This window comes from Odontesthes bonariensis, chromosome 24 (genome assembly GCF_027942865.1).
Source record: "Odontesthes bonariensis isolate fOdoBon6 chromosome 24, fOdoBon6.hap1, whole genome shotgun sequence".
Classification (NCBI taxonomy): Eukaryota; Metazoa; Chordata; class Actinopteri; order Atheriniformes; family Atherinopsidae; genus Odontesthes; species Odontesthes bonariensis.
In genome coordinates, this window is record NC_134529.1 from 18,189,868 (window position 1) to 18,210,359 (window position 20,492).

Consider the following 20,492-nt stretch of genomic DNA (forward strand, 5'->3'; position numbering starts at 1 on the left):
TGGGGCTGTTGACCCAGTGAAAATGAACATGACCATGAAGCATGGATGCAGGCCGAGTGTTTGTTGCAAGAGAATGTGGAGGGTTTGGATGGATGTCGTCTTTTGCTAGAGCTACAAATTGCAGCAGTTGAGATGACCTGAATATGACTTCTATGCTAAGTGAACTTGGACCATCTATTGTAGAGACAAAGCAATAAAAACAAAATGGGGACTATTGAGAGGGAACAGATCCTAATGACTTCTGTCTGTTTTCTACCCAAATGGCATGTTTATGGGTATACGGCAGAAGTGCCAGAAACCATAACATGAGACATGATAATATCCATCATTTCTGTCAGTTTACATGAATGCATGGTCTTTCGTATGATTGTAAATGTGTTGAAAATTTAATTTTGCGTCGCATTGCATCTTTAATGGAATTTGCTCGTTAAGTTTGCTTATGCATTCAGCCAAGTAATTGCGTCCCCTTTGGTTGGAAAGTTTCTCTCTGCATCCGGGTCTCCCTGCATGCTTTACCTTTGTATGATCGCACAGTGCAACAATTAATTTGAGTGTAATCTCCACCATGGGGCTTCTGCGTCATAGAAAGCTTGAAAAGACGACATTAATTTCAATCAATTTAATTGGATTCTGTGTAGTTTTCATTCTGAAAGTGGTCTTCTTTTGCATTTCCTTTTTCTCCCCTCTTACAATCAAGCAAGCTGCTGCATTTCTTAGATCAAAAACGCATTCTGCGGAGCCTTTTTTTTTTTATAGACTCATTGGATAAAAATGCATAAGGCACATTACAGAGAAGTTAGCTCTCAAAATATGAAGATATATCCTCAAAAACCTCAAAGAAACATCTAAGGAAACTGTTTTATTTTTGTGTCGTCAACAATGGAAGGAAAAACAAAAATGACAGAATGCAGGTGAGAATCATAAAGAATCAAATGATGCTGAGGGCAATTTTAGTTTTAAATTAAATGCATCTAAAATGTAGACTTAAGCTGATGTTCTTAGATGCGCTCTTGTGGTTATAAATCACCCGTTGTGAATTCACAGACATGCAGTTTTGCATGTTTGCACTCCACAAAAGAAAGAAAACCTCATAACCTTGCGTACAATCTGAATTACTATTTATTATTAATTAAAAGACAATGTTCACATGCTTCTCATCTACAAATGATATGTAGACACACATATCACAACATTTAGATGCCACTAAATCAGGGGAAAATGAAGCACTAAAGACAAAACCGTGGTTTTGTGGTGTACAGAACACGAGCAAAGTGATCAGTGGCATATTCCCTGTTTTTTTATGTTCACAGATTACACAAACCCTGCAGTTGGTGGTGCCACATGGCGAAACCAACAATTAGCTATTTTCCATTTTGTCAGCCAGTTGTCTAATGTTCCTGAAATTTACCCCACAGGGCATATCTGAGAACACATAGCAGCATCTGCATGCATAGTCATTAAGACCCGCCACTATAGCGGAGGTGAATAGTTGACGAGGCACCACCACACACTGCAACTGTAAGCTCATTAAAAGTTCGGAGCGGAAACAGAATGCTGTTTGCATCGAGTCAACTTCGGCTTCGCTGTGAATCCAGTAGAGAGCTGTGACCCGTAAAACTTCATTTTTTGCCCCGATTCCTGAGAGATTGACTTAATTTCATGGCTGTCAACAATTCGAGGAGAAGAAAAGATAATCATGCCATCGCAGGCTGATAATTAGTTCATGAGATGCCTGTTTTCCTGTAAAAGGCTGATGATTAACGAGCATTTTGTACAGTCAGCCAAACCTTGTTCTGCGCTTACCTCACCAACTTTCTCTGGTTCTTGAATTTCTCTCTCCTTGCTAACCTAAAACAATGGGATTTCTAGAAAAGGAATGTTTTCAGTCTCCAAACAGCCAAAAAGGCTGTGCAGTGAGTTCAGAGGCATGGCACAGAGCAGAAATGGCTCTGTGGAGAGTGCACCACAGCACTCGCTTAAGGCCACAACGGCAGAATGACATTATGCACAATGGAAGGTACATTATGCTCAAGCGTTATGACCTTTCTGCCTCTGCATTTTATTATGGAGAGAATGAAGAAATATTGATCAGTACAACAGGCGCCTGTTTTTACAGCTTTTAGTGGGTTTGTGAGCACAGCTTGACAACACAATGTGATATTTTCTGAAAGGTTTGCTTGCTCAATCAGGTCTGGTGTTTTAATGTAATTGCTTTGGTTCCGATTAGTTTTTTTTAAGTTTAATCCAACATTTCCATTTGCTATTAGTTCCACACATGCAAACCACCTGATGTCAACCGCCATCATCATTCACACAATATGGCTGCGGGTTGCGTGTGTTATCGAAATTAACGGAAAACTGTTTCGCTCCTTGAAGCAAATGTAATAATAAGCAATTTCATGTTCTTTGTCATTAAAAGCAATTTCACTTTTAATACAATGAAAACATCGACATACTACACTGCCACTCACACAGAAAACTCACAAGAAAAAAACTGTTTTTAACATGTAAAAGTGCTTGTGGCTCTTTATAGAAAGAGCTGCTTTTGATGATGCGAAATAAATCACTCAAATTATTAAGTGCTGCAAAAGTTGGTGTACTGACTGTCAACACATCATCCCTGATTTAGGTCTGGGTAAATTGTTGCTTAATGCTCCTAACTTCTTCTAATTTACAGTTTTTTTTTTTCACACTGCAGTTGCACCTTATCAGCACAGAGAAGGTGTCCCAGTTAGGCCTAATCCGTTTCTCTTTGTTCGTTTGCTAAATAGATAGACCAAATAGATGCAGCTCGGTGTCGCATCACTTTGTGCTTACACACAGCAATCTGGGGATTCAGCTGAGTGACAGCAATGTGTTGGCAATAGTAGTCAGCTCCGCCCTGCCACCTTATTCTTATACAGACACCTGAATTTGTTTCTGTGATTACCGCTGATGCTGGCTTTGGGGTATATAAGCTGCACATTCATTTAGCCCACCCCCATTCTGCCTTTGTGTTTACACGGAGAGTCCACCCTTAAAACCGGCTGTTTGAAATGGGCTCGCTTCTCTCTAAAAGAAGCAGCATATGATTTTGTGATATCTATCGGCAAAGATGCAGATTGCAGCCAACTAATTACTCCTCACTTTAACCTTTTTTACCGCACATGTATTAGATACTGCAGAAGCCCTTAAAATGACAAAATAGATATAAGTCCTCTGTAGAGTTCTGGGCTACTGCCAACATAGCAGTGCGCAAAGAGAATTAGAAGTTATTGACCCATTAAAAAACTGAAAAATAAAGATTTTGTGGTGACGCTTTTAGATTGCTTAGTGGGGATGTAGGCGAAACCTCTATCATATCTTTATCAGATTGCCATTTTAGGATTCAGTTGCTTATTGAATTCATTCCTACTTCACCCACCGTTTGCCAGCTTTGCCTTATCTTCTTGATTGAAATATCTAACCCGATATTGAACACAGTTTCTCTGACAGAATAGCTTTGTTTTGTTTTTTTCCGTGTTCTCTCCTCCTGCGGGATCATCCTCTAAACAGGAAAACGTGGGAAGGATGCAGCTTAATGTTTCATATAGAAAACAGTGACCTAAATCTGCTATTTCTTTTCAGTACCAGAACCATGAAAAATAAATCTCTGGTTTTAATCTCGCCTTTGTCTTTGTACTTATGCATGTGTACATTAGATGATTGTGACACATTCGGATATTTTCAGCTCTGTATCAGGACTAAGAATCAGAAAGGTAAACGGAATGCAAGTGTATTTGCATCCCTTCTCTTTTGCTGAAGGCATTTCATTATAATGTGAGGAATATTGCATGGAGCGTGAAATAGTTTCATAAAGCTTTAGGGTGGAGGTGTGTTTGATTAGTTTTTTTCATACCATCTGTTGTTTAGATGTAGGAATTTGCATATATCAAAACTAATGGAAAACTAATGAGCCCTCTCAAAAAAATCCACGAGTATGAGCTGTGACATTTTATGGTAGCAAATGATCCTGAATGTGGTGACATGTTTCGTTTCGCATTACACAAATGCCTTTTTTATTTTCAAGGGATGCATTCTTTCCCCACCCCAGCCAGCTTGAAAGTCACTTCTACTTGTTCATAACTGTTCCACGGCACAAAATAAAACTTTGACTTTCATCACTGACAAATGAAATCGGTGATAATCCATTTTTATTATATAGATGCACTTAACCAGAGATAAAAGTACAAATTTATTTGTGTTTGGCAGGCATTGCGACACTGAAGTTTGGAGCAAAAAGGCACAAATATTCAGGATAAGGGGTCAAAATAACATTCTCTGTCAATTTGTGAAAGAGTTGTCCACAAGCCAGTAATTGAGGTCTGATTCCTCCTTCTTTTTCATAAAAGCTATGTGGGGAGCAATAGTAACCTACAGAGGAACTTTGAATACTAGCAACCAGGCACTTTATCTGGCTATATAGCCTAATTTGGTAGATTCTACTCGTTGCTTCATAAAATCATAACACACTACTGTCACACTGTTTTCACATCTAAAATACACCTGTAACAGCCAGCAGTTACTCTTTTGTTGCTGATTGGTCCAAACAACTGTGGAAAACTGTGCGAATTCACAACTTAAAGCCTTACAAGACAGATTATCGTTTTGCTGGTTTTAAGTCTTGAAGGTTCAACATACAGATGCGTAGCCCGAACACTGGATGTTTGTTTTTTTTATGTAAAAGTATATTTATGACGTCCTAACTAGCTTCCTTTGTGTTTGTCGTAATCTGATCTTCCCTTTGTGCTGTGGTAGCCTGCCCTGCCATGAATAGGTGTTGGCTGATATAAGCTGATACAGTGCTGTATATTTAAACTGTGTTCTTTTTCCAAAAAGAGACTCCCTCATAGACACCACAGACAATCCTGGTTTGATGAAGAGCCCCACGAGTTCTCAGAGATCTGAGTTGGGTTTTACGTTTTAGCTCTAATTGTTTGAACCTCTAGAGTGACAGCCAGTGATATTTTACCCTTAAGATATCCACCTAATAGCGCAATGAAGCAAGAAATAGTATGCCAGTGAACTACAAAGGAGCTGGTAGGCAGATAACGTTACAGTTGGACAGGGGTACCTGTAGGCAAGCTGTCACCCCTGCTTCCATCATTTATGCTAAGCTAACCGCTGACTGTAGCCTTAAAATTAATCTACATGGACTTCTTTATGACTTTCCTACAATTTAGAGAACATTATTAAATATTAATGAATGTCACTGTAAGCTTGACACGGCTTTTTGTTTTATTGGCTTTATCGAACTTGAAGAAATGTATTCATGGATGAAGCATAAAATATGTACATGTTTTGACCTTGTCTGTGCAGACGGATTGCTCCAGCGACAGCGAGAGTGAAGATAACTTCATCGTTGTCCCTCCACGAGACCACCTTGGCCTGGCCATCTTCTCCATGCTCTGCTGTTTCTGGCCACTGGGGATTGCAGCCTTTTACTTCTCACAGGGGGTGAGTTGACATAAACACACATATAAATACAGATAAGCAATGCACACGCCTTGAAAGCTGCAGTCAATGGCACATTAATGGCACAGCATCTTTTTGTCAAGGTCCAGCATTACCTGCCTCGCCAAACACACACACAGACACACATTTTCATGCCTTTGAGAACACGCACACATGAACACGTTCTCAGATTTTTGTGTTACTCACTAACAGATGATTAAGGCTCTTCCCACAGGATGATAAAAAAAAAATTACTTAGAGCTGACTTTCTTAATGCAAGGCCATTTTTTATTGAGCTACCCACATTAACTCAAGGCCAATCTGTAAACATGATGCTCTAAACAGGCTGAGAGTCTTGATTAGGAAGAGTATATAAATCACTTTCAGGGCTATATCTCTAAATGTCAAGAAAGGAGGTATTCAAAATGCTGAGAGGAGACTGGATCTTTAAACTAAAGATAAGGCTTTTTTCAAGAAGATAAAAGCAGAAGATATCGACAGATGATCATCTCTGAGAAACATTTAACAGACCTGTTTGAGCTGTACTTCTGTAGTGTGGTAGAAAAGCATGACAAAATGTTAAAAAATTGTTAGTTATATTTGTAATTTTCTTCAGGAATTTGTACACCTTTTTTTGAATATTAGCTGTCAGCAATGTTGTGCATGAATTGGTTTCAATTAATGTATTCATGAGCGGCATTCAAATTTTTCAGTGAAGTTTTCACTGAACAAGGCTATTTTTAACTGAAGAACATGAAGTGAGAGCAGCTGTTTCTCACGACTTTCAACAACATTCTTGTCGAGCGTGCAATGCTGAATTGTGCCTGCACATACCCCATGGGTGTACATTTCAGCAGAATCTACAGACCTTACAGTTTCTGCCACATCCACAGACATAAATAACATACATACAAGTAATGCAACCACATTAAGACAATTACAAACGTATAGTTATAGGCCTGTGTAGAACTACGCGGCAACACTAATAGCACACGGTGTAAGAAACCGGCGAAAAGTAGCACATCAAACCCCACAAAGAGGTCTCAGAAGGGAACTACAGAGGAGTGAAATCAGCTGTTAAATCCTACAGTTAAATCTGTAGGATGTAATAAACATTTTTTTTTCCAGCAGAAAGTCAGGGAAGAACACCTGTAATAAATGTTGAACTTTTGTTTTGGCAGCTGATCCGCACACTGACTCTATTCCAACCTGTGTCCTTCAAAAGCGATACAGTTAGTGTTCATTGGACTGACATTCATGTTTGCATAGGCTGAGCCTTTGAAAGTAATTATCTAAACAGAGAAAACTGTATTTTACTGTGACGAAAGGATTATCACACACATTATTATTTTGACTCAGGTAATTCACTTGTGTGAAAAGTCACATGATGTGAAGTACAAGCCTGCTTACTGCCTTTATTTGCCATTAATTTGTCATCGACAATCAATTTTTCAGTTTATAATTTGAAGTCTATCAAAATATTACATAACTGTAAATACTGAAGAGTGTTGTGCTGGTTAGCACCGTCGCCTCACAGCAAGATGGTTCCTGGTTTCAATGCTTAGGTTCTCTCCGGGTTCTTCAGCTTCCTTCCATGGTCCAGATACAGGCTTAGGTTAATTGGTGATACTAAATTACTAGGACTAAGTTTGAATGGGCATGATTGTTTGTCTCACATGTCTCTGTTGGCCCTGTCATGGACTGGCGACCTGTCCAGGGTGTACCTTGCCACTCGTCTGTTCGGATTTGGTTTCGCACCTTCCTCCGAATCGAGGCATGCCTGAATGGAATGAAGTGGGTATGGAACAGCACTGGCGCCACGGGGGGGGGCACTCGCGGGCATTGCCCCCCCCATCCACGCTGGTGTGCCCCCCCTGGGTTCACTTTGACGTTTGACCGGAGATTGCCTCAAACACTGCAGTGCATGAGGGGACACGATCTAAAAGTCTTAAATAAAAAATACGTTTTTTAAGGTCTTAAAATGTCTTAAATTTCTCTGATTTTCGAAGAGTGGCATTAAATTTCATCTGGGCGGAATGAAAGAAAGATATGTCTGGAGAGAGCTTTTGTGTGTGCGCCAGTACTTCCGGTGAAAACTTCCGGTGATTTGACAGCTAGCGCGTCAGGTTAGGGCCAGTGGTCGTAAACAAAGGTTATAGCCGAGAAGAAAGATGATAATATAATGTAACTAAAAAGACTAGCTTTCTTCATTAGCCTAATGCTTACCGATTTAGCATGCCTAGCAGCCTCGTTGCTAATGCTAGCCGCCGTAACGTTACCAACCATACCCGACGTCAAGGAGTTGGCTGAGCAGGGGCAAGAGTATGGGGCTGGCAGAGTTAACTTCATAATGGGTGAGTGCAGGTTTCATTCACTTGTTTTCATTCTTTCACAGGATTGATTCACTTCATTGGTTTGTGGTCCCGGGGAAAATTGCCAGGGCCGATTTTTTTTTTTTTCCCAGTCCGACCCTGAACTACATGTTCAAATGCGTTCTGATGTCGGCTCAACGCCAGTCTAAATTCACTGTGGCCGTGCGTGGGCGTGCTGTTGTTGTTGCGCTCCTGTTTGCTCGTTGTGTGTATTAGTATTAATGGCGACTAGAAAGGGGCAAACGTGATCTGGGCTTTGCGTTCAATTTATGCACCGATGATTATACAGAGTGGATTAAACTGTGCAGGCTATTCGAGATGTCTCCGAATGCCTACTTTAAAGGATAAGACCGGTTTTTTGACATTGGGCCCTTGATTTCACATTATAACATGATGTTCTACTCACCCCTGCTTGTTGTTGAACATTTGGAGCTGTTCCGAAGATATTCGAGAGGCGTCTGGCTGCTCTCTTGAGATATTCGGCCATGAAACGGTTTCCTATGGGCAAGCTTATACAGGCACAAACTATGCTGTTTATAATTTATTAATTACTGTACACTAGCACTGATAACGTGGAGGTGCGTCGCTTACTTAAAAAAATCCGGGTTACTGTAATTTTGATTTTTTTGTCGTAAAGTGGGTGTTACTGACGTCATCGTCGTGCTACTGCCACAGACAGCCCACAGACCTGCTGCCTATTTATTCATTCGGCTAAAATTCAAAATTAGTAACCCGGATTTTTTTAAGTAAGCGACGCACCTCCACGTTATCAGTGCTAGTGTACAGTAATTAATAAATTATAAACAGCATAGTTTGTGCCTGTATAAGCTTGCCCATAGGAAACCGTTTCATGGCCGAATATCTCAAGAGAGCAGCCAGACGCCTCGCGAATATCTTCGGAACAGCTCCAAATGACCAACAACAAGCAGGGGTGAGTAGAACATCATGTTATAATGTGAAATCAAGGGCCCAATGTCAAAAAACCGGTCTTATCCTTTAAAGGAAGCGTGATGTGTTTGCCTGGGCTGCCTAAACGAGTTGCCAACCGTCCCTTGAAATAATGGAATCGTCCCGTATTTAGTAACAAAAGGACAGTTCCTTATTGGGCTGAAACAGGGCCCACAATTCGGTTAAAATGCAGAAAATTGCATCTAAGAAATACCAAATTTTATGGGGGAGGACCCATAAAATGCAGTTTGATCTCAATTTTAATCACAATTACAGACAAACTCAGAGTAAACTAATAAAACAAAAACAATTGATTTTTTTATCTTTATTCTACATAAACTGCAAAAAGTATGTAAACACCTGCGTTAATGGCTCGTCCAGTCAGACGCTAAAGGAATTATTTTACATTGCTAATGTGGATTGATCTATTGCAAAGAATATAACAAGAGCGCATGTAATCTTGCAACAACAAAGCACCAGAATACCTACAAGATGCTCAAATCTTGTGTCGTGTTTCCACTCTAGCAAAAAGAATATATTTAATAAGAATGATGATGGAAACGTTGAAAGAAAGGCACTTCTTATTGCGATTGTGAAGCCTGGTATGGGGAGCATCATGGTTAGAGACTTCTTTGCCTCCCAAGGGTCTGGATTTTTGAAGAATTAAAGTTTCTCCTAATTCTATGAAGAAACTTAACAGAAAAACAGAGCAGTCCATGAATTTTCTTATGTTGATGCAACCAGACAATAGCTCAAAGCGCGCAAGTACATCAATAATAGAAAGGTTTTAAAAAATTAGGGAAAGCCATGTATTGGAAAGCCACCTACTGGTTTGAGTGATGGCAAGGCACATCAAAAACTACACAATACAAAGACAATAGCAAGTTGTCAATCATAACATAGCTCTGCTCTTGTCCCTGTCACGGCGAAAGCTGGGCTGACTCATAAATTGGACTCAGAGAGATTAGAATTAAGACGAGGTTTATTAAAAAGAGGTGCAGCGATGAGCCGCTGAGTGGATCCAGATGAACAGGTAACTCTGGGAGGAGAGGAAGATGGTTAGCGTGAGCTGGACAGACGGTAATGTGTCCAAGAGAAGAGAAATGTTTTTCCTTACTGAGTCCAAGAGGGTTTCCAGAGTGGAGGGGAGGGTGCTGGCTGTGGTGGAGAAGGTACTGAGTCAACGGTGGGGCAAGCAGTCAGGTGTCTCGGAATTCACAGTGGAAAGCTAAATCCTTTAGCATGTGCAAACAGAAACTGGGAGCACAAGAGAACAAGGTAAGTACTCTGTAGCGGTGTGAACAATCTGGCGAAGACTAGTTGCTCCTGCAGATCCTTATGAAGGCGTCGTGACGAGTGCAGATGGACAGCAGGTGCGAGTGCAGGAGCAGAAAGAGTCTCCGCCCGGGTTTCCTGGAAGTCCTCCTCAACCCCACCTAAGTCTCAGAAACCAGCTGATAGTATAATTGACGAATTAATATCGCTGAATCCAACTAAAAAGGGAGCGATTTCAATAATTATGAGGAAGATCCTTGGTTTACATACACCTCTGGCCTCTCCGGTTAAGGCAGCTTGGGAGCAAGATTTGCAAGTCACAATCAATGAGGTAACCTGGGCTAAAGTTCTTAAGAAAATTCACTCGTCCTCCATGTGTGCCAGACACTCCCTTATCCAATTTAAGGTTGTCCATCGGATGCACCTCCATAAATCTAAATTGGCCAAGATGTATCCAGAAGTAGATTCAACTTGTGATAGATGTGAATCTGAAGAAGCAAACTTGATCCACATGTTTTGGAGGTGTCCTAAAATACGAGAATTTTGGGGTGGAGTTTGTAAAACGCTTTCCAGTGTTCTGGCAGTAAAATTTACTTTAAATCCAATTATGATGCTTTTTGGAGTTGTTCCTGGGGGGCTAGGATTGCCGGTGGGGGGACACAAGGTTGTTGCTTTTTCAACTCTACTGGCGCGCCGTTTGATTCTTCTGGCGTGGAGGGATGCTGGCCCTCCCACAGTGCAGCATTGGATCAGGGATGTATTATCCACTTTGAAACTGGAGAAAATCAGATGTGTAATGAGAGGCTCTGAAAAGAAATTCTACCAGACTTGGAACACCTTTATTCTGTTTTTCAATCAACCCTCAACAAAGGTTCAGGAATAGTCAAATTTTAATCATAAGGTTGATCTGGTATAATTAGCAATATATACTATTTATATTTTCTGTACAGTATTTGATTTGTATGACAGTGAGGACTGGTTTTGTTTATTTTAAGGGGTGGGCTTCTTTTTTTTTTTTTAATTTACTTAGTTTGCTTTCCTTTTTTTATTATTTTTATTTATTTATTTATTTCCCTTTTTTTTTTTTTTTTCTGTTCATGGTTCTTGATAATCGATATTTCATATTTCTTGATTTGATGGAGAACTGTGAGTTTGTACTTCTGTAAAGAAAAATGTTCAATAAATATATATTAAACACTAAGTCTCAGAAACCAAACAAACACCACAGCCAAGCATGATCATGACAGTCCCTACCTTGGTTTATTTTCTCATGTATTCTAAATTGGATCATAACTGACATTGGACGTCGTGCCTTATAAGACAAGAAACTAACTCATTAAAATGTTTTTTATTAAGATCTTGAATTAAGTAACAAGTATAGCCATTTTCCAAAAGACCTCTTTGTAAACTAATGTCTCTTTGCAACCACAAGTTGCTAGATAAATTGGAGGTTAAGGCACTTGGACTGGCTTTCTGTTTTAGATGGGATGCCTTTTCTATACAGACTGTGTAATTACATGCACATATGCTCACATGTGAAGTCTGTCAGAATCCTTTGTTGGCTAAAACTCTGGATAAAACAACTAAATATAAGATGGACTCATAACCCTTTATCTGTAAGTACATTCAAAACTTTAAACTTTTTTTTTTCTCATGTTCACTTTTTCCAGCTCTCTGCCTGCGTAGGGCAGCATGAGCAGATGCATTATAAGTTTTGACAAGGACAGGAGTACGAGCTGAGAGGAAAAGTTTTGAAATTATAGCACATCAACCCCACAATTCACTTTAAGGACATTTACAAACAAACCGGTTAGCGAGTGTAATAGAGTCTGTGGCTGGCAGATCAATAGTGTTGTTGTTCTACTGGAAGGTCAGGGCTAGTCAGATAGAGAGCTGCAAGAGAGGAGTTGAGTCAGGGCATCAGGGAATGCACCAGCATAGAAACAGACATTATTTTACTCAGTGCCTTACATTACTGTATGCTGTTTTCTTAAGACAACATCTTTAATCTCGTGTAATATCTTTATTGTAAGTAGGGTTGCACAGTTTTAGGATTTATGTTAGACAAATCCCAAACACATACAAGGGACCATGACTAAAATACCATGACTATCTGCAGATAATTGGCTCTGAGCTTCAGATCGGGATGCGGCGTTGATTTTGAATTAATGCCACTATTAGGGTGTGTGTTTTCTGTGGGGTATGCAGATACATTTTACTCTCAGCTTTGACACATCTGCGATGGGAAAAGCCGAGTTTCAGAGCCACGGCAATTCGATACACGATTATGCAAATACGGCTCCCCTGAAGTTACATCAGAGTAAAGAAGTCATCTTAATGAATGAAAAACAATTAGCTCATTATTGTTTAACCGTTATGAGAGAGAACTTCTGCTTTATGTGTTATTTGGTTAAAAAAAAGAAAAAAAAAGACTTAACTGGGCTGAGTTGACTTCTGAGAGCACTAAGCTGTATGAGTCGCCATGCTAGCTGAGCCTGATGTTTTATCTTATTTTCCATAACACCCTATTTCAATCACTTTGTCAAGGTAGAGGAGATAGTGAAGCCATAAATGCTTTCTCTCAAAGGTATCCTCACATTCACATTGTCATTTACTGTATGTCACACAAAGCCTTCATCTATTTTGTCCACATTACAGCACTGTTTCAGTTTGTCTTTCAAACTCCTACACAGGGAGAGCTCAACGTTCTTTTGATTTAGCAGACACATTGTAATAATTCAAATGCTTTGAGTGAGGAAATTAAAGTTTCCTTCAACCATGTCCACTGAATTTGCTTTGACTCGGTTTGGATTCACTCTCCCCAAATAATTATATTCAATAAAGCCTTAAAAGTTATGCTGCTGTTTCAATAATAATTATTGTCGAATCCCTGTCCTTTGTCTACCTTTGCTTCCTGACTTTTAAAAGCATTGGTGTGGCTCTAATCTGACTGTTTTTGTTGTGGACTTTCTAGGGCTCTATAAAAAGAAATTTTTTTTAATTCTTTAAACGAATGAAACACTAAAATACTTGGTGCACAAAGGAAAGAATTACTGTGAGATTAACTGTTGTTGAAAGTGGATAATATAGAGCACAAACTTTAACTGAAATGAACCCAGGTTGACGGTGCTGTAAATACATTCAGCTCATTCAGGTTACTGCTTACTGAAAACACAATCACTCTCAGTAGAACATCTTTTAGCCAACAGCAGAGACCTGGTCTCACTCCCTACACCAGGCATGACACTGTTGTCGGTACTCTAATGCATTGTTTTACCATGTTCAAGGTTAATGTGTTCAAGGTTAAGCAGTGTGTTAAGTGTGATCCAGTTCTAACCTTTCAGCCTGCAGTTCTGTTACACAAACCTTAAAACTTCTATATTCTACAAAACAAGAAAATGATAATGAAATGGGAAAAAAAAAAGCCCATGAGTCTGACACTTTGCAAAATTGTAAGTGGGAAAAAAATGTCTGACAATCAACCTAGATGGATGATGGTGCTGCGACTTACTTCCACCCCTCCTGCCCTCTTATGCAGACTTGGTCACCAGTTCCTAAACACGCTATGATAAAAACAAATGCTGCATAACAGCATCAGATTGGCTAGGTGCTTTGACACAATGGTCATGTAAATGACAACTTGTTGGTGTCATACCCATGGACTTTTGTTTTTAGTTTCATGTTTTAAGCTACGTTTTTGTGTTCAGTTCATGTTTTGATTTTGAGTTTTTAGTCCTGTAATTGGTTTTCCCCTCACTCTGTTAATTAGTTCATTCCCCTCACCTGTCTGTCATTCCCCACCAGCTGCACCTTGTCCCCAATCACTCCCAGTCCCTATTTAGTTTCCAGTCTCCCCTCTTAGTTTGTCGGATCTTTGTTTGCTTACCTTGCCTTCGTTGCTTCCCATGATTTTCGTAGTTCGTCTAAGCTAAGTATTTATTCATACCATACCATGCCATGCCATGCCCAGTTCTTTGTTTGTTTTGTTCACAGTTATGTTTTTGAATCCGGCTCAGCCGCGCTTTTAGTTTGAACCTTGTTTTTTGCTTAAATAAACCCAGTTTTGCTTTTGAAATTCGCATCCGTGTCCTCCATCCTGACCAACTGTGACAGTTGGCATTGAGAGAGGGACAGTTTTCAGAGGTAAGGACAAATTCTGATTTGACTAAAAGAATAAAGGGACTCAACGACAGAGATTAATGTGGGAAAGGAAGAGGATGAGAGCGAGGGAATTTAGAGAAACAGAGAAAGCATGAAGAAGATTGTCTTCCTGCTCACTGGGCTGGTCTTTTATATTACATTTATTGTGAGAGTCCTTTTCCCAACAAATCCTCCAACTGAAATGGTCATTTGTTCATACCCTTAATTACGACTCATAAGGTTATCCTGTGCCACCCTACAAGTGGTAGGAGCAAAATATGACTCATATGAGCGCTTCTACAGCTGAACAAATGTAATTCTCAAGTCTTTTTTTGAAGAAGCCACAAAGTCCTTTCGTCCAAACGCTTTTGTTACTTCATGGTTAGGTTTAGACAGTAACATTACATGGTAAGAGATAGAAAAAGATTATGGATAGGGTCTAAAATACATTCTTTTTACAATGTGACTGTCATTTTCGTGGGTGCCATCTTGCTGGTTGCCTTGGTTACACATGAGCACAACATGTTATAATAAAACAATCTGGTTGGCTATTTGATTGGTTAGAAAACAAATACAGTTTGTGCTTACAAAAATAAAATAAAAACCTTACTGCAACCGTACTGTCATGAACGCCATTTTTATTGCTCGCATGCAGTTGCCATCATGACCACTAGAGGTCACATATTTTTTTAACATTATAATTAGCCGTATCTGCCAGCATGAACAAACACTGCATGGTCACATTTTTCATCCTCCCTTATTATTATCCCCTTGTGTTAAATATAAACATATACTGCATAGCTGAGTAGCAAAATACTTTTAAATCAGTCAATTGGGTTTATGTTTTTTTATTTTACAAGGGATCACAGTGTGAAGAGGAGTCCGGTGATAATTTCCTATTTTTGTGGGGCAAACTTTTGACTTTAGTTAGCCATGCAGATCGTGCACAGCACACCTTAGTAAGGTACAGGGCCAGATACCTGAACCGGCTGCCTCCTCTCAACAAAAGGAAGCTGTGGCTTCAGTCTGAAATCCTTCCAGATTTCTATTATGATGGGCAAGGGAAAGAATTCTGCAAAGGAGCTATATATATATGAGAGACTTTAATCCACAGTCTCAGAGCTTTAGAGTAAAGTTCAAGGTCAGATCACATATGGATGCTGTATAGAGACTGGCTTAGATGTTTAGTTTTCTGCTCACTGCCAGTGTGAGATATGAACTGCACACAGCTGCAATCCCCGGATACCTCAGCCTTAAACAAGAAACATATTATTTGAAAAGATTAGACTTGAATATCACAGAGACGGAATGACGCTTACTTCAACCTCACCATACTCACGCGAGCCACACACTGTTGTTAAAATGGATGCAAGAATAATGACGGTCACACTTCAACATCATATATTGCAAAACTGTATAGGCATTTATTCAGCACAGTAGTCTGACCCATGCATTGTGTCACAGACACAATGAATTAGGGTTTTGACAACATGCTGCACTCTCTCGACTGCTGAATCTCATCGGCTAAAAACAATAAATAGGTTAGGAAATGACGGCATTGTAGTAAAACAGACAATGCCACCGTATGGGTTTTGCACTGTCATTTCTGCTTTGGGGCTGAGTTTCATTCAACAGAGTGACTGAAAATAAGAAGCTAAAGTTTTACTATTACTAAACTACGATTTCATGACTGGCATAAGTCCAATACAATTTTACCCACCATGACTGTCATTTAAACACATCAGCAGTACCCAAGGTAGACTAAATCTAACCTGTTCATTGTTGTAATTAATGATTATTGAAATTATTACCAGTTATTCATGGGGGATGTGGCTGTCTAGACAGTGGGGCAGAGACATGAAGTGTTTTCAGTGCAAGTTCATAATTAATTTTTAAAAATAATAAAGCCAGTATTGAAAATAAACCAATGAATGATATAAGCTAGTATATTGTTTTCTGAATTTTTTTTTTTCACACCCTAAAAACCAGGCCCTGTCCTTAGAAATCCAGCATCAGTCATGCTGCCGTTTGAATTTGCCAATGGTGGAAACTGAACTGAGAGCTTCCAGAAAAATGCGTGTATTTCCGATGGTGATAGAAAAAGTAGAAAATGAATGCAAATTATACACAGATTTAGATACAAAACTTCAACTTAATAGCAATGTTCCTCAGTGTTAGACTGTTAAATTGGGCATGACGGAGTATACAATAAGTCAATTGCATGATTGATGTTCTGCTTTCTACCTAAACCAGCAAACAAAACATCATTAACAAAAAAGAAAGCAGGTGTTTGTCATTCGTGGATGTATATTTATATTTTTAAAACTCTTTTTATTCGTGTTATTTTTCTCAAATCACATCACAACAACTGACTGCGAACTTTGCAGCGATAAAAAAGCAATTCAACAATTTTTCACGATTATTAAATCATTTAATACCCTTTTCCCCCGATTCTCGAGGCTATGTTCAAAGACAGTTGTCTGTCAAACGTGATCTTGATTCATAACTGAACAGAAGAGACTCCAGGGGGAGGGGGGCACCGCAGGGAGATTGGAGAAGAGGAACAGGGTATAATTCGTTTTCTATAATGTCATGTCGTCATTATGATTATCATGATTATGGTTATTTGTCATGAACCCAGTTTTTTATTTATTTTTAATGATGTGTCATACACGTGCTGGGAGCTGTGGCCTTTTCACTTGCTGCTGTTTAACAAAAGTGTTAACACAACACTAAAGAGAGGATCTGTACAGTTTGTGCCAACACTGGAATGACAAAAAGAACTACAGCCTTAATTGGGTCGTGGAAAGCAGGGCTGCTGCCTTGCAAAAAAATAAAAATCTAAGAAAAAAAGAGAAAAAAACCCTCAATGCGAAAAGCAAGGTGAAAGCACTAATAACTGGCCTAAAAGCTTGTTCGTATAACATAATTGCATTATCATGTATATCTATGTTTCTTATTTGATGACAAATGAAGATGAATCCACTTTTCTCACATGCCATTTATCATTCACGCTCGAGGCTGAGATGACCATAACCTCCTGTCCTTGACATTTTTACACTAATTGACATTTTTTTTGTCCCGCCACGCATGATGCGCTCTCCTCGGTTCAGTAAGCCCATCCTTCAATTCCATTTGCTTTTGTTTTTTCCTACAGTGCCACAGATATAATGAATAGCAATTAGTCATTTCTTTTTTTAAATTGTTTCCTCCTTCTCTTTGAATCGCTCAAAACCATATTTGGCTTCTGACGCTCTGTTTTCCTTCACTTTCTCTTTTACAGACCACCAAGGCCGTGAACAAAGGGGACTTCCCAATGGCCAACATCGCCTCCCGACGGGCTTTGTTCCTTGCTGCCCTCTCCATCACTATAGGCACTGGTGTGTATGTAGGAGTGGTGGTGGCTCTCATTGCCTACCTCTCGAAACCAGGACACATATAGCAGAAGCACCCTCCTTCCACACACCTCCAGGGAGGCCGGGAAGGGAACAACTCTCTCTGGAGAACATCATTGCACCTGCAGACTTCGAGAAAAGTTTTACGGGGATGTACAGTTTTCTCCCTTCACCATCCTTTGTTTCCCCACTTTCTCTCCCAGCAGGCCCTCTGTCAGCCAAGATTAGCCACAGTTACTGGAGAGAGGTCAAGCTGTAGGGCGAGAGGACAGGGACAAACTTTTCTTTCTTTCGTTTTCTTTTTGACACAGCGGATGTGAGTAATGGATGGATCTAATGTTGGAGCCCAGTTTGCATTCCATTGACTTAAACCATGTTTGCTTCCTTATAGGACTGTAGGATGTTTTTGAAGAGAACAAATCTGATCTGAACATGCAAACTCGCATGATTATTGACTAATGAGTTTGAGGAAGGTTAAAAATCAACACAAAGTCACTCTTGCACATTGAAAGCAACCCTACTCTGTTGTCATTTGAGATGTTGGCGTCTTGCTGCCTGTTACTGAAGTTTGCTGCCAGGATCTGCGTTCATCTGTCACGGACTGACTCCTTAGCAGTCAAGGATTTAAAAAAAGGATTTGTTACCACATCCACTGCTTCTTGAATTATGTCAATGGAGGGCCTTGAAATCGAGAGAAACAGGGTTAGACGAATAAAGAACTTTTGAGTATGAGAATTTAACAAAAGACAACCCTGTAAGGTGGAAAAATATTTAAATATCATCAAGAATAGAAGTTGTTTTATTTTATTTAAGACTATTGCACTGGCATGAATTATACAAATCTCAATGGAGCCTTAGTCCTGTGTTTTTTCATAGAGAAGGTGTCCATCAGAAACATGGCTGATGAATGCTCGAGAACTCGCTCAATCTGTTCACGCAGATATGGTTTGCCTACGAACACGTAAATGTGTTTGGGTTTTTTTTGTATGTCTTCTTGTGTTGTCTAAATAAATATTCGCTAAACTCACTTAAAAGAATGTAAAAGCACAGACGTGAGTTGGTGAAACGGTCACAAAATGAAGGGAAAAGGATCTCCGGTGCCTCCAGATTAAGCATAACATAATTTGTCACCCTGTACCTTGGTGGGAAAGGAAGCGTTGGCCATTCACAATGGATGAGGAGGTTATAAATCAGTTAGACAATGTAATTAAAAGCTGCACAAATAACAAAAGGTGGCAACAGCTTTGAATTTTGACTTTGAAGCAGTTATTCTGTGCATGAGTCTAGCTAAACTGTGACTCATGATTTCTTGGATTCAGAACTGATTTCTGATCATCTAAAATGAATACTGATCAGGCTGTGAAGGGACTCATATTTTGCACAGTGTGTTATCCCTTATTTTAGTCAAAAAAGTGATAAAGGACCGGGAGATCTCAATCTTTTCCTCATTCATTCTTACAGACACTTGTGACTTCAAAGAATTTCATAAGAAGGGCTTGTAAACCACTGGCATTTTAGTTTCCGTTGCTGTATTGCAGATTATAGGCCAGGCAGATAGTTCAAGTGATGAAGCCTTGTGAGGTGACACTGCACGCTTCCCCGCACCGGTCCTGCATTCGTCATTACTGACAGTTTTGGTGCAAAATTAGGTCCCCCGCAATGGCTGAGGTATTTCTGAGGGGATGCGTATTCTCTGGAGGGAAACCGCAAAATAGCAGAGCCACATTAATTTCTCTAATAAGCCACTTGTGGTGTCGCTGGTTGCTGTCAAGCCCTGCAAGTAAACAGGTCATTTACACATCCCTGCCTCTGTGAAAGTTGTCTCTGTTGTGCTGATGAAGAAAGAATATTCTTCCCACATTCTTCATACGTGGAAGTTTCTAGCTTGCTTTGCTTGAACTAAACTGCAGCTTACACTGCAAGCTTTACTTTGAATGTTATTTTTGGCATCCTGTATGAGTAACCACGCAGTCGCCGTAGGATTGAAGCCAGTCAGAGAGAGGCCATTTTGCGTTGAATGCGGACTGATTTTAGGCATCTGAAGAGCTGATTCTATTCTGGGCATCTTAGCACTTATAAGCTATGACCCCATTCTAGCACTCGTATCAACAGCAACTCATGATCTACTGGTTCCAATGAATGCACATGTCATGACCATCACTGTAAGTATAGTGAACAGCTCTTCACCCCATGGAGAAAGTTATATTGCAGATAACGACGAACATGCATTGTTTTATGTGACGTGTCATTCAAATGATGTGTTTTTAATCCGGCCTCTTTGGCAACCTGGTATTGTGCAATGTGTTACAACAGTATGTGAATTTTGATGCAGCTGTTATTTTCTTTTCATTGTGATGAGCTTCACATCCGTGCAACAAAGACGTTTGCTGAAGCAAGTCTCAATGCCAGGGTGATAGCGATCTCTTTGTGTTGTGCTTGTACGCTGGATTATAGAAGGCAATTTTTTATTTTATTTTTTTATCATGTTTGTGTTTGGGGATCTTTTTCTCCTATTTCGTGTGAAGGCAACATGTACATAGTGCAAATACGGACATGTTCAAATGTAATGACAAATAAACCTGAAAGGAAGGCTGACCATTTTTTTAATTATATTTTTTTCCCCTTATATACGTTAAAGATGTGTAGTTATCTGAAACCCCTCCACAACCTGAAAGAATTGCCTGAGGAATTGAGATGTTTCACTTGCTCTTAAAGAAAAAATGAGTCATGGTGTGTAGGTGGTTTTTGCCAGAAAGAAACAGAGACTTGTATCTGCACCAATATCTTTGCTTCACACAGACAGCAAGAAGTAAACCTTCCTTTGTGTCCTCTCCATACTTTCTATGGAACCTAAAAGCAGACAAACTCGGCACAACCTCAGCACTGAACA

The 20,492-nt window shown here is 39.7% G+C and overlaps 1 protein-coding gene across 1 annotated transcript in view; it reads left to right on the plus strand.

Annotated features, from left to right (window-relative positions):
* syndig1l (synapse differentiation inducing 1-like) overlaps positions 1 to 20,197 on the plus strand; it is a 46,015-nt gene extending 25,818 nt beyond the window's left edge. Inside the window, exons 3-4 of the mRNA XM_075459549.1 lie at positions 5,338 to 5,475; positions 17,491 to 20,197. Of these exons, the coding sequence (XP_075315664.1) occupies positions 5,338 to 5,475; positions 17,491 to 17,649 (297 nt within the window). The 3' untranslated portion in view covers positions 17,650 to 20,197. The remainder of the gene's footprint in view (positions 1 to 5,337; positions 5,476 to 17,490) is intronic.
* Positions 20,198 to 20,492: the final 295 nt, after the last annotated feature.